General features: G+C 38.4%; 1 protein-coding gene across 4 annotated transcripts in view; it reads right to left on the minus strand.

The window, feature by feature from the left end:
• ZFX (zinc finger protein X-linked) overlaps nt 1-12,879 on the minus strand; it is a 52,820-nt gene that overhangs the window by 14,550 nt on the left and 25,391 nt on the right. For all 4 annotated transcript variants that reach the window (XM_028122562.2, XM_028122561.2, XM_028122563.2 and 1 more), the window contains one exon: nt 11,672-12,241. In XM_028122562.2, the coding sequence (XP_027978363.1) occupies nt 11,672-12,241 (570 nt within the window). The remainder of the gene's footprint in view (nt 1-11,671; nt 12,242-12,879) is intronic.

The following is a 12,879-nucleotide window of genomic DNA, read 5'->3' on the forward strand; positions in this document are numbered from 1 at the left end:
AGAAAGGAATGACTACTATAATTCCACCTTGTGCCTGCCTTCAGCCAAGGATTCCCTGATCAGACAACAGGAAGGTCTTAAGTGAAGCCAGTCCAGAGTTAGTCCTGCTTGCCCAGTTGATGCCATCAACAGAGAGGCTCTGTGTGGACAACAATGATCAGCCATTACTGACAGGCAGGCTCTGTGCTGGGTGCCTGCTCCGTATGATCTCTAATTCTCCCAACCAGCCCACAGGTCAGGTGGTAGGACTGCCATCTTACAAATAAAAAAACAAAGGCCAAAGAGAAGTCAGTAATTTGCTCAAAATCATACAGCTAATGAGCAGCTGGGCTGGCATCCAAATGGAAAGCTGGCTGACTCTAAACTGCAGGCACTGATACACTTAAGAATTTCTCGAAGATCTCTTAGAGATCTTTGCATGTTCTTTCTTTCCCTCTCTCCTCCTCTCTCCCCTGCCCAACGCCCATTATCCCACAAAGTAATCATAGATCTGTTCAAAGGGCAAGCTGTTGGACAATTCTGTCTAGGTCACAAGCAGATAAACAGTAAATATGAGTCACAAGGCTAATCTGAAGCTCCAATTGCTTCTAAGGCTTTCAAGATACAGACTTTTTACCCAATCTTATTTTTGGTGGGGAGAGGGGAGGACAACAATAAATGTGCCTTACCTGAGTGCTTCCAAATAAGTTTCAGAGTGCCCACAGTAAAGACAATAATTTTAGATGGATTAACAGACATCTTTGTGAATTTTATCAGAACAAGCTTAAAGCTTATTCAATATGTCTTCTCTAAGACTTTTCTCACATTTCAGAAACATTCCCATGAGGATATGTATTTTTAAAACTCTAAAATTTCATTCTGTGGTTTACCAAATGGTTAAGAAACAAAACTGATAGAGTGCATATATAAAAATAATGGTAAGATATAGAAACATCCAACAATCTGCCCACAGAACAAAGGAATAAACAAATATTTTACCATGTCTCCTGTGCTAATAGCCCTGAGAATCAATAAATTGTAAGACTGTATTAACCCTCCGAGTTTATGCATTAAACATAGAAGTTTGGACTTATTTCTTCATTCCCAGAACCATATTTTTTTGGGGGGGAGGTACAGAGGGAGAGGGAAAGGGAGAATCTTAAGCCCCAACATGTGGCTCAATCTCACAACCGTGAGATCATGCCCAGGGCCAGAACTGAGTCGGACACTTAACTGACTGAGCCACCGAGGCATCCTCCTCCCCCAGAACCATTTTTTTATTAGATATCTACTATGACCAAAAATTGTGCTTAACTAGGAGACCAACTGGGCAGAACACCTCAACCAGAAGGCCAGGGCACCACGTGGACAGCCGCAGGCAGCAACCCTGTGGACAGATCTTCAGTGTATCCCAACATGCTCCTCCTCTGGTAATGGTTTCGCCATCTGCCCAGCTCCACAAGCCAGAAACCAGGAAGGGAGCTTTGAACTCTCCCTCTTCCTCAAACCTAAATTTAATCCAAATTCTACTTCCTAAATATGTCATGAAGCAGTTCTCTGCCAAACTCTACCGATAGAACCTTATTTCAAACTATCATCATGTTTCTTACCTGAACTACTATAATCTCCCATAGCACACTTTTTGTTTCTGATTTTACTCTTACCTTGTATGCTCTCAACATTGCCATGAGGATGATCTTTTCAAACTACCAGCCTAACCGTGTTATTATTATCTGCATACAACCCTTTAACAGCTCCCCACATCGACAAGGTAAAATGCGCTTCTTAGTGCATTCAAGGGCCTTTATGATTTGGGCCCTGCCTATCTTGTCAATCTTATTTCTCACCATTTCTTCCATTTTCTTCACCAAAGATATTATTTGCACTACAAAGAGTAAGTCTCCGAACACTCCAAGATCTTTCACATCTCCTTGCCTTTAAATTAGGCCCTCCTCCCTCCTCTCTGCCATTCCTCCTGCCTTACCCACCCACTCATCCTTCAAACTGAGTTCACCCCAAATTATTTTTTTAAATATGTGACCATGATATTGTTTCTTTTTTTTTAAAAATCCTTGTCCTTCACATATATATATATACTGAAATACCTACGAATGAAATGTGTGGAATTTGCTTCAAAACAATATGAGAGAGAGGGAAATGGTTAAGAGTAGAGATGAAATACAGAGACTCAGGTCTTCAACCAAGTTTCCACAGAACTCTGGTTTATAGTGCTTTCATAGCATGTAGCTCATAGAAGTATACCAACCCCCCCATTTCCTCCCTTAGTGCTTCCAAAACACTTTGTATTTTCAGTTATGTATCTTTTCACAATCAACTGTAATGATCTGTTTCTGTTTGTCTTCCCTCCAGGACTGTGGACTCTAAAAAGCCAGAGACTTGCACTGTTTATCTCTAACAGCTAACAAGGTTCCTAGCTTATCGTGGCTGGTCAAGAAATGTTTTTGAATGAATGAAGACACAAGGAAAGTAAACATCGGCAAAAGTAAAAATAACAGTTTATGTACGATTTCCTTTTCTCATTTAAACCTAAGTTTGAAAAAAAATCTATTTTTTAGGTAGAAAAACAATGGAATAGGGTTTGGAGGCTGTCTGGGTGGCTTCTGCTATGAGTTAACTAAGAAAATGTTTAAGCCCCTTAAATTATTTCCTAACACTGCTGAAACTGGGTATTCAATAATATTGTAAATTTTTTAAATAATATATTATAAGTTTTAAGAATCACTGAATTCTAGTTGCCTCCTCCATCCACCAATAAGCAGTATTTAAGCCAAACTCTACTGCTTTGTAGTATGAGCTTTATACACATATGTATATAAATACACACACACGAAGAAAGGCAGTATGAGAGTGGAGGGTAGATACTTTGGAATAAAACACACTTGATTTCACATCCTCAACCTAATGCTAGCTGGATGTGTAACTTTGGTCAAGTTACTTAAACTGATTCTGTTACCCAATATGTAAAGAAGAGTGATAACACCAACATTATAAGGTGTTAAGAAAATAATGTATAATAAGTTCTGGCACACAGATACTATTTATTGAAGGTTTACTATTACCTATTTTTATTGTTACCAACTTGTTACAAATCTACAATCTTTCCTGAGATAAAAAAGCTTAAGTCAAAAAATTTTTTCTTAAAGTTGTCCATTTTGACTTGGTAACAGTCAAACCACAAATATAGTCATAAACATTTTCCCCCTGAAAAGTGAGCTTTATTAACAACAAACCTCACTACACAAACTTAATTCCATCTCCTGACGGAAATGCAAATTGACTCAAAGGTCATTTAGAAAATAGGTCTGATGAGTCTGAAAGCATTTTCCACACATGAGCACCAAGCTCTTCTTGAAATACTAATTCAAATGGACTTAAATCATATAAATGCCACCAGACCAAAAGAGCTTTAATAAGCATTAGTTAAGAACTAACCAATCTAATAATTTATTAACATTCAGCTTTTATACAAGCAGTTGCATACTGTAGAAAATAGTATTTTGAAATCAACTTTATCTTAGTGAAAACGTCTTTAGCCTTAGTATATAAAAACAACTAAATGGAGAGAAGACAGCTATATTATTACTCCACACTCACTGTCATAAAATACTTTTATTAAACTTATGGTCTGCACAAAGTAAAATTTCCAATTTTATAATCAACATGTTAAAAATTATGACATACTTTCATTTAACCAAACTAGTTTAAAGGGCTCTAAGTTTAAATTATTTGCTACAATTTTTCTTAATTTATCTATTTTAAAACTACTTAAAATAACTTAAGTAACTTAAATAACGTATTTTATTAAAATATATATTAGAAATGAAGTATCATGTAGGTTTACATTAGAAAACAGACTCTATGGCTAAGTGTTCAGTTTTTTTTTTTTAATTCTTTTTTTAATTTTATTTGAGAGAGAGAGAATGAAAGAGAGAGAGAGAGAGCATGAGAGGGGGGAGGGTCAGAGGGAGAAGGAGACTCCAGGATCGCCTGAACTGAAGGCAGTCGCTTAACCAACTGAGCCACCCAGGTGCCCCAAGTGTTCAGTTTTTGACAGGAAGGATCCCATGCTCCAGAGGCCTATTAGTTGTTTCCTCTGATGTTACTGTAAGATAGGCAAACATACCTGACGTACCCGTGTTTTCCATAACAACATACAATGTCGCCATCACTTACTGTGTTACACCTTTTAAAACTGAATTATGCATTTTTGCCTGGACTTAAAAATTTAAACTTTAATATTTAGGGTAGTAAATTTTGCAAATTCACTACGCACTCTGACAGCATGGAACTAGTATAAGGATAGACGATTAATGGAACAGAGTTAGGAGTCCAAAAAATAAACCCCTCACATTGACAGGCAATTATTTTCAACAAGAGTACCAAGAACATTCAGTGGGGGAAAGAATTGTTTTTTCAACAAATGGTGCTGGGACAACTGAATATCCACATGCCAAAGAATGAAGTTAGCTCCTTATCTACCTCACATCAGACACAAAAATAAACTCAAAATGGATCAAAGGCCTAAATGCAAGAACCAAAGCTGTTTTAAAACTCTTAAAAGGAACACAGGTGTAAATCTTCATTACCTTGGATGAGGCAACAGTTTCTTAAATATGACACCAAAAGTACAGCAACGGAAAAATATATAAATTGGACTTCATCAAGATTTAAAACTTTTGTACATCAAAGGACACTACCAAGGAAGGAGACTACTGACAGAACGGGACAAAGTATTTATAAGTCATTTATCTTGTAAGAGACTTATAACTAGAATATACAAAGAATTCTTTCAACTCAATAATAAAAAGGCAAATAATTCCATTTAAAAATGAGCAAGGCATCTGAAAAGACAATTCTCCAAAGAATATATACAAATGGCCAATAGGCACATGAAAAACTGCTTGACATCATTAACTATCTGGGAACTGTAAATCAAAAACCACAACAGGATATTGCTTCACATCCACTAGGATGGCTATGATAAAAAAAAAAAAACAGACAGTATTAACAAGTGCCACAAAGGGTGTGGAGACACTGGAACCCTCATACACCACTGGTAGGAATGTAAAATAGTGCAGCTGCTTTGGAAAACAGTCTGGCAGTTCCTTAAAAGGTTAAACCATATGACCCAACAATTCCACATATGAAATGGATGTCCACAAAAACTTGAATACAAATGTTAATATCCAAATGTTAATATCATAGATACAACAGCCAAAAAGAAAACAACTTACAAATAGACTAAAATGTACACCCTGTACACCCAGAAAATGGAACAGTCTTCAGTAATAAAAAGGAATGAAGCACTGACACCTGCTACAACATGGATGAACTTTGAAAACATTCTGCTAAGTGAAAAGAGCCAGTCATAAATCATGTATTTCAGGATTCCGTTTATAGTAAATATCCCTAACAGGCAAATCTATCCAGGCAGAAAGTAGATTAGGGGTGGCTTAGACTTGGACGGGACAGAGAGGGTTGACGGGAGTGATAGCCACAAGGTATGAAGTTTCTCCTCGGGCTAACTAAAATTACCTAAAGTCTGACAATGGTTGCCCAAGTTAGTGAATACACTAAAAACCACTGATTTGCACACTTCAAATGGGCAAACGGTATGGCATATGTTACATGCTGTTACATGTGCTAAAGCTGTTACCAAAAAAAGTTTATTTCAACACAAGTTGAATCTAGGATTAGAATGGAATACCTAGCTCCTGCTCATCTTCTATCTAACTGTTCTAACTAAAAGAGTGACTTCTTGTTGATCATGTTAATATCAGAGGCACCCAGAGAATATTCTGCTTCATGCAGCTGTTGTAAGGCAGTGCCTGACTCATCATCACCAGATCTTCTCCAACTTTCCCTATTGTACAAACTGATGTTTGACAAAATAGCATCTTGACTATGCAGCTGCAAAGTCAAACTCCAGGAGGCTGAAGACCACTGCAAAGAAATTAGGGATGTCTGGCAGCTGTCTCGGATTAAAGGAGAACTAAAAAACAACTTGGTCAACACATGGATGACTCAAACATTCCACTTCTCAGAGACCCAGAAAACTCTTCAGTGCCATAAAGCAGTACCACCATATCTAGCCTAACCAGAAGCAAGTGAGAACCAATAGCTTTTGGTAGGGAAGAAATGTATTATTAATACGTTCGATGTGGCATGATGCCCACAGACTTGCAGCTATAGTCTTCATATACTCAACAAATATTTATTTCACACCTAATAGGCACAGGGTTTGATGAAGAAGATACTCAATGGCTAAGAAGCAGTGGATAGTTCCTATTTTCAAGAAACAGACCATCAAATTCAGAAGCAATCATAACATCTAGACTGCAAAGATGAGATAAAGAGGTCATCCTGGCCTCAAAGGCAGCTCTACTGTGACAAAGAACATTTGTGTCTATGTACACTATCAGGGCACTATAAAGAATGAGGATTGCTACTTCGTCATTTTAAATGAGACCTTCAGAGGGAAAAAATCTGCCAAGATAGACACTAAAGACTTTATAAAAGCTGTTTATTAGGCTCTTAGATCCAATGACTTACCGAAATTTTTGAAGACTATTTAGGTGTCTGTTCATATTCTCTGACCAGTGAGGTGAATAAGTATCATAGGAATTCAGAGATAATACTACCATCGCTCATCATGTTACGAAAAGCATTAAAGTTGACTGCTAATAATGGCATCTCTGCATTCTCTATCATGGAGAAAATCAGACCATAGTTCCTCTATATGCTTACCACAAAGCCTTTGTCAATCCTAAACTTCTGAAATCAATTTAGGTTTTAAGTTGAAATGCAGCACTGGGAGGCAGAAACAAGAGAAATGCTAATTAATTCCAAAGCATTCAACTGGTTTGATTCCAAAGCCAGTAGTAAATTAAATTTTTTAACATGACTATACTTTGAAAGGAAAAGGGATGATGGTGTGGAATGGAGGAAAAATGAAGAAGTACCTGCAAAAGAACAATAGATACTACCAAAAGTCACCATACTCCCCCCAAAAAGTCACCATCCCTAAACCCAACTTAAAAGCAATCAGGGGCGCCTGGATGGTGCAGCCGGCTAAGAACCGGACTCTTGGTTTCAGCTCAGGTCATTAGCTCAAGGTTGTGAGATCAAGCCCTGTGTCGGGCTCCGTGCTTGGCATGGAGTCTGCTTGGGATTCTCTCTCCCTCTGCCCCTCCACTCACGTTTTCTCTTTTTCTCCCTCTCTCTCAAAGATAAATAAAGCTTTAAAAAATAAAAAAAAATAAAAGCAATCAAACCATCTCATTATAGTAAAAAAGGGGTATTAGGTAACTTGTGTATGTGTGTTCTTTGTATTCTTTGAGCTTGGATGTGACATTCTATTTTAAAAGGAAGGAAGAGGGGCACCTGGGTGACTCAGTCAGTTAAGTGACCAACTCTTGATTTCAGCTCAGGTCATGATCTCAGGGTCCTGGGATCGAGCCCCCATCAGGCTCCATGCTCATAGGGGAGTCTGCTTCAGGATTCTCTCTCTCCCTCTGCCCACCCACCACTCGCACACACTTTCTCTAAAATGAATCTTTAAAAAAAAAAAAAGGAATAAACTATCACTGTATTGTTAAAATACATACTTATATACATATATAAAATATACAAAAATACACAACAATAGCAGTTTGTGTCCATCCTTATTTACTACTTTAGGAACATTAAAATCTATATAAATTAGCAGAAACCCAGAGCCTAAAAGAAAGATGACTATAAGATTTTGAATGAAAATCTTACAAGACTGGACTCTAATACAGTGTAAAAATTTAGTATACTCGGGGGGGGGGGGTCTCTGGGTGGCTCAGGTCGTGATCCCAGGGTCCTGGGATGAGCCCTGTGTCCGGCTCCCTGCTCAGCAGGGAGTCTGCTTCTCCCTCTACCCCTACCCCTGCTCATGTGTGCGCTCTCTCAATAAATAAAATCTTAAAAAAAAAATCTAGTATACCATGTCAACCGTTACTAAATCAACTTTTACTGTTTTGGTTTTTTTTTTTATGACATTCTTGGAGGGCTGAACTTCCTAAAAGAATAATAAAGGCAAGAGATAGTATGCAGCTAAAGGTCAAACCAATGCTATGCATTTTACTCCTTAGCAAACAAGTTTAAGTGAAAAGAGAAGTCAAGGAGAACCAAGAGTGCTTTCGCCTAAATATTTCACCAGATCCTCTTGCCCTCATAAAGCACGATGAACCCAACTCCTTACTTTCTCCAGCCTTGCCTCTGGGTTGCCTGGTCCTGCAAAAGAAAATCTGGCAGTGGTATTTCAAAATGGTATTTTCATACTGAACGGCACATCTGACATACAAACTGAAGACTCCCAATCTCAGCTGGCCCCTCAATGCAGCTAAATAATCCATCCTGTAAATTCTTAAGCTTCCTGCCCTGGTCCCTCCTTTTAAGACTAAGTAAGGTTTTTCAACTCTTTACCTCTATTCTTCAGCTTTCCACCCACAACCTCTATACATCCTATATTGGCAGAGGAATTTGCTGCACAAAGAAAATAGCTCTCAACATTTTTTTTTTAATTTTTATTATTTTTTTAAATATTTTATTTATTTGTCAGAGAGAGAGAGGGAGAAGCAGGGAAAGTGGCAGGCAGAGGGAGAACCAGGCTCCCCTCTGAGCAAAGAGTCCGACGCAGGACTCAGTCCCAGGACCCTGGGATCATTACCTGAGCAGAAGGCAGACACCTAACTGACTGAGGCACCCAGGTGTCCCTTTATTTATTTTTAAAGATTTTATTTTTAAGTAATCTCTACACCCACTGTGGAGCTCAAACTCACAACCCTGAGATTAAGAGTTACATGCTTTACCAACTAAGCCAGCCAGGCGCCTGCTGCTCCCAATATTCTAAAGCTCCTTTTACTGCCTCTGTCTCAGAGAAGGTACTCACTCTTCCTCTCTAGGCCTCACCCAACAGTCCTCCACTGCTGCCCTGGACCTCATTCCTTCCCCCTTCTCTGGAACTGCTCCATCTGGTAACCCTTCCCTTATCTTTAGTCTCTCTATCCAATGGTTTGTGTCCTGCACCTATAAGACTATAAGTATGCTCAACACATTTTCACCATCCAGCCAAACATCAAAGCTATACTCCCGCCTCTTTTGTCCCTTCTCTGACCAAAATGGCCATTTATACAAATTGCTTCACCTACTTCACTTCCACCTACTTCTCAATCCATTATGGTTCATCTCTTCTATCTCCTCTCCATTGGCCCTTGCTTTATTGAAACTATTTTAATTAAGATACAAATGACCTCCTAATTGCTCGATGGAACAGCTCCATTCTCTCTTTTCAGTGATGACACTTCTAGAAATTCTTTCTCCTCCACTTCCCAAAACCTCCTGATTTTCATGGGCTCTTCTCCTCCACGTATTTTTTTTTTTTTTTAGAGATTTTATTTGAGAGAGAGAGAATGAGAGAGAGAACACATGAGAGGGGTTAGGGTCAGAGGGAGAAGCAGACTCCCCATTGAGCAGGGAGCCCGATGCGGGACTCGATCCTGGGACTCCAGGATCATGACCTGAGCCAAAGGCAGTCGCTTAACCAACTGAGCCACCCAGGCGCCCTCCTCTGTGTACCTCTTAAATATCTAAAGGATCCATACTCATTATTCTACAAGTACTCTCTAAGGAACCACCACCCATTTCCACATAGGATACTATCTATATTTTGTTGTCCCAAATTTCTTCCTCTAGCCACAAACTCTCTCAAAAGCGCCAAATTCATATTATCACCTGTCTAGAAAAAACATCCATCAGATTGTCCCCAGCAAGCAACTCAAACTTCTAACATGTCCTAAATCATGTTCTTTGCACCAAATCTCCACCTCTCAGGTAACAGCATGACCAGGCACCCAATCCCCCAAGGTAGAAACCTTAGGGTCCTCCATGAATTCTTTCTCCCTCAGATCCCCACCCCTATTCTGTCACCAAGTCTCATTCATTTTACTTCCTAAACTCTCTTGAATCTAGTTCCCTCTTTCTGTCCCCATTCCTGTGAAGGTACTTAGGATCTTCCTTATCTCATGAATGAACCATTTCAACTAACCTCTACCACTAGTCTCTCCCTCATCTACTCTTATTCTGTATCACTACCAAAATTATCTTGCTAAAATAAATTCAAACTTCAAATGGCTATCTATTTTCCCCTGTGAGACTGGCAAAAACTAAAAAGGAAAATAATACCCTCGTTGGTTAGCTGTGTAGGGAAATGGACCTTCTCATAAACCTGGTGGGGGAGTTATTATTAGGCAAAATATTGAGGCACTATCACCAGACTTATAAATGTGTACACCCTCTGATCTAGCAATTCTATTTCAAGAAATTTGTTCTAATGAATTAACCAGGAAGTACACAAAGATATACAAGTACATCCTAAAGTTACCATCATTCCCAGCAAAGGCCAGACTTTTTTTTTTTTTTTTTTTTTAACATACTATACAATTTGCCTGGAATGTCTCCCTCCCAACTCAAGCCCTTCTTCACCTGGTAAAACTAGAACTCATCCTTGAGTTCAAAGGTCAGCAACTCCATCTTGTCTCCACAGCAACTTGGTCCCGCCTCTGCATCACAGTGCAACCTCTCTTTCTCTCCTGCAGTAGACCGTAAGCTCTCTAAAGACAATGGTTTTATGTATTTTTTATTTATCACCTATCCATATCTGCACTACTTACAACAATGTCTAACACATAGTAGGGAGCCCAAACACATGTGCTGAATGAAGGCATTTTCTTCCTCTTCACACAAAGAATTCTCAGATTTCCAAAATCTGGAACTTTTAAAAGGTATTTCCTAAAATGCTGGTGGACTCCAATATACGCTATGTGAAATTCCTCTATTATAACAGGTTTTCAAGCAAAGCAAATAGTCTTGTGAATTTATATAAGCAAATAGTCTGTGAGTCTTTGTTTAAAGTTTAGTTCCTAAAGGTACAAGAATCCCCATACTGGGTCAGAACTGTGGTCTATCCAATTGAGGATTCTATCTCTGAAAGTGGTACCAAGAAATATGTTTTAAGAAGATACAGTTATCCTTCCAGACGTTAAGTTAAAAATGTTCAAGTTGTTCCAAAACACCTTACTTTTCTTCAATAAACTACTATGAGTCCATCATACTTGAAAATCATGTTCTGGAATCATTTAAACTTTCAATACTATGCCAGAGCTCTTTTCCATGCTATCTGTTATATAAACAGCATTTTACGTGTAAGCAGAGTAAGTACATAAGTAGTACATAAGTAGCACCGTACATCCATATACAAGAATATAAGTAGTTCGGTTATACATTTTTTTCCAAGTTGAACTCCTTTTTAGTTTTAAGAGGATTCCTAATTCTAATAAAGGCTTGTAACAGCCTAGTCACATCCTTCATGATTTCAAAAGTTCAGTTCTACTCCTTTTCGTCTTTGTCTTTCTAGACTGAAGAAATCTCATCTTTCTATTGTGTCCTTATAGAGAAATTACTCTGCACCATTTCACTTTTCTTAATTTTGAGTTATCTTACAGGCTTCAAACTGAAACAATAATGCAGGGAGGTCTACGAGATTTACTTTAATTTTATAGAAGTCAAGAAAATTTCACCCCTGATGTAAGTTAGGAAAGACAGCCTTCAAAAATACCTCTGACAATCACGGTACCCCAAGACTTACAGGAAATCATAAGGTAGTCCTCACAGTTGCTTTTGTCATCATCTTGCTGGTCCACGGGGATCCCATTGGCATCTATGACTGCTTCAGAGGCACAATCTGCTACCAATACTTCTTCTGAAACGACGTCCGTTGTCAGAGGGTCAGTGACGATTTCTGCTTCTACTACACTGTCATGAACCACGTGTTCAACATGTCCAACATCAGATACATGTATGGATTCACTCGTCAAGACGTGTTCTGGCATAGACATTGAGGCTGAAGTAATGTCGGAAGCTAAAACATCATCTGGGACTGTGCAATGTGCTAAAGAAACTTCTTCAGTTACATCTGAGTCCAGAACTTGCTCAGGAATGATGACCGTTTCAGATACATCTGCTTCTTCCATGATATCGGGGCACTGAACATCTTCTATAACAACATCCTCAATAACATCCTGGATTACAACTGAGTCTGGGTCATCAGGAACAAAGTTATGCACAGTTATGTCTGAATCCACAACATCTGAAACAAAAACAGTTTCTTGTACTTCCACAACAATTTGATCACCGTCCATGTGTGTAGCATCAGCTCCTTAAAAAAAAAAATTAAAATCACAAATTTCAGGTAGGTGTGCATGACTACCTCAAATAATGTAAATGTTATTTAATTCCTACCAGTAAAACAGACTAGCTCCTCAGTTTTCTCAAACACTAACACAGATTAAAGAGGGAAACTATTTTTGAATCATATCAGAAACAGAAATTTTTAATACAAGAACTTTTATTCTCATTCCAAATCAAGTGATATGGAAATACAGAAAACCAAGGCAATTGAGCCAGTCTCTCTCTCTCTCTCTCTCTCTCTCTCTCTCTCACACACACACACACACACACACACACACACACACACTCATGAAAGTAAAATTCTAGGCTCACTGAAGTTAATCCCATATGCAAAGGTACTTAAGGGAAGTTTATAAAAGTAAGTAATGCCAGTTCAGGTGACAAATACACCATTTTCCTTCATTGTATGTGTTTTCATTCCTTTTTCCTTCTTGTTCCATATCTTTCTCCTCAATTCTTATTTTTTCTTCTTTCCACCTCTCCCATATATCTCTTCTATTTTTACCCCTTCCATCTTTACCCCTTTCTCCCCCTTTGTTCTAGAAAATATCTCACCAATATCCTCCATTTATGACTACAGAAATTTAGAAATTATCCTCTGAATCT

The sequence above is a fragment of the Eumetopias jubatus genome, unplaced genomic scaffold (genome assembly GCF_037043125.1).
Source record: "Eumetopias jubatus isolate StellerSeaLion01/CBP00866 unplaced genomic scaffold, mEumJub1_p1.0 scaffold_11, whole genome shotgun sequence".
Taxonomy (NCBI): domain Eukaryota; kingdom Metazoa; phylum Chordata; class Mammalia; order Carnivora; family Otariidae; genus Eumetopias; species Eumetopias jubatus.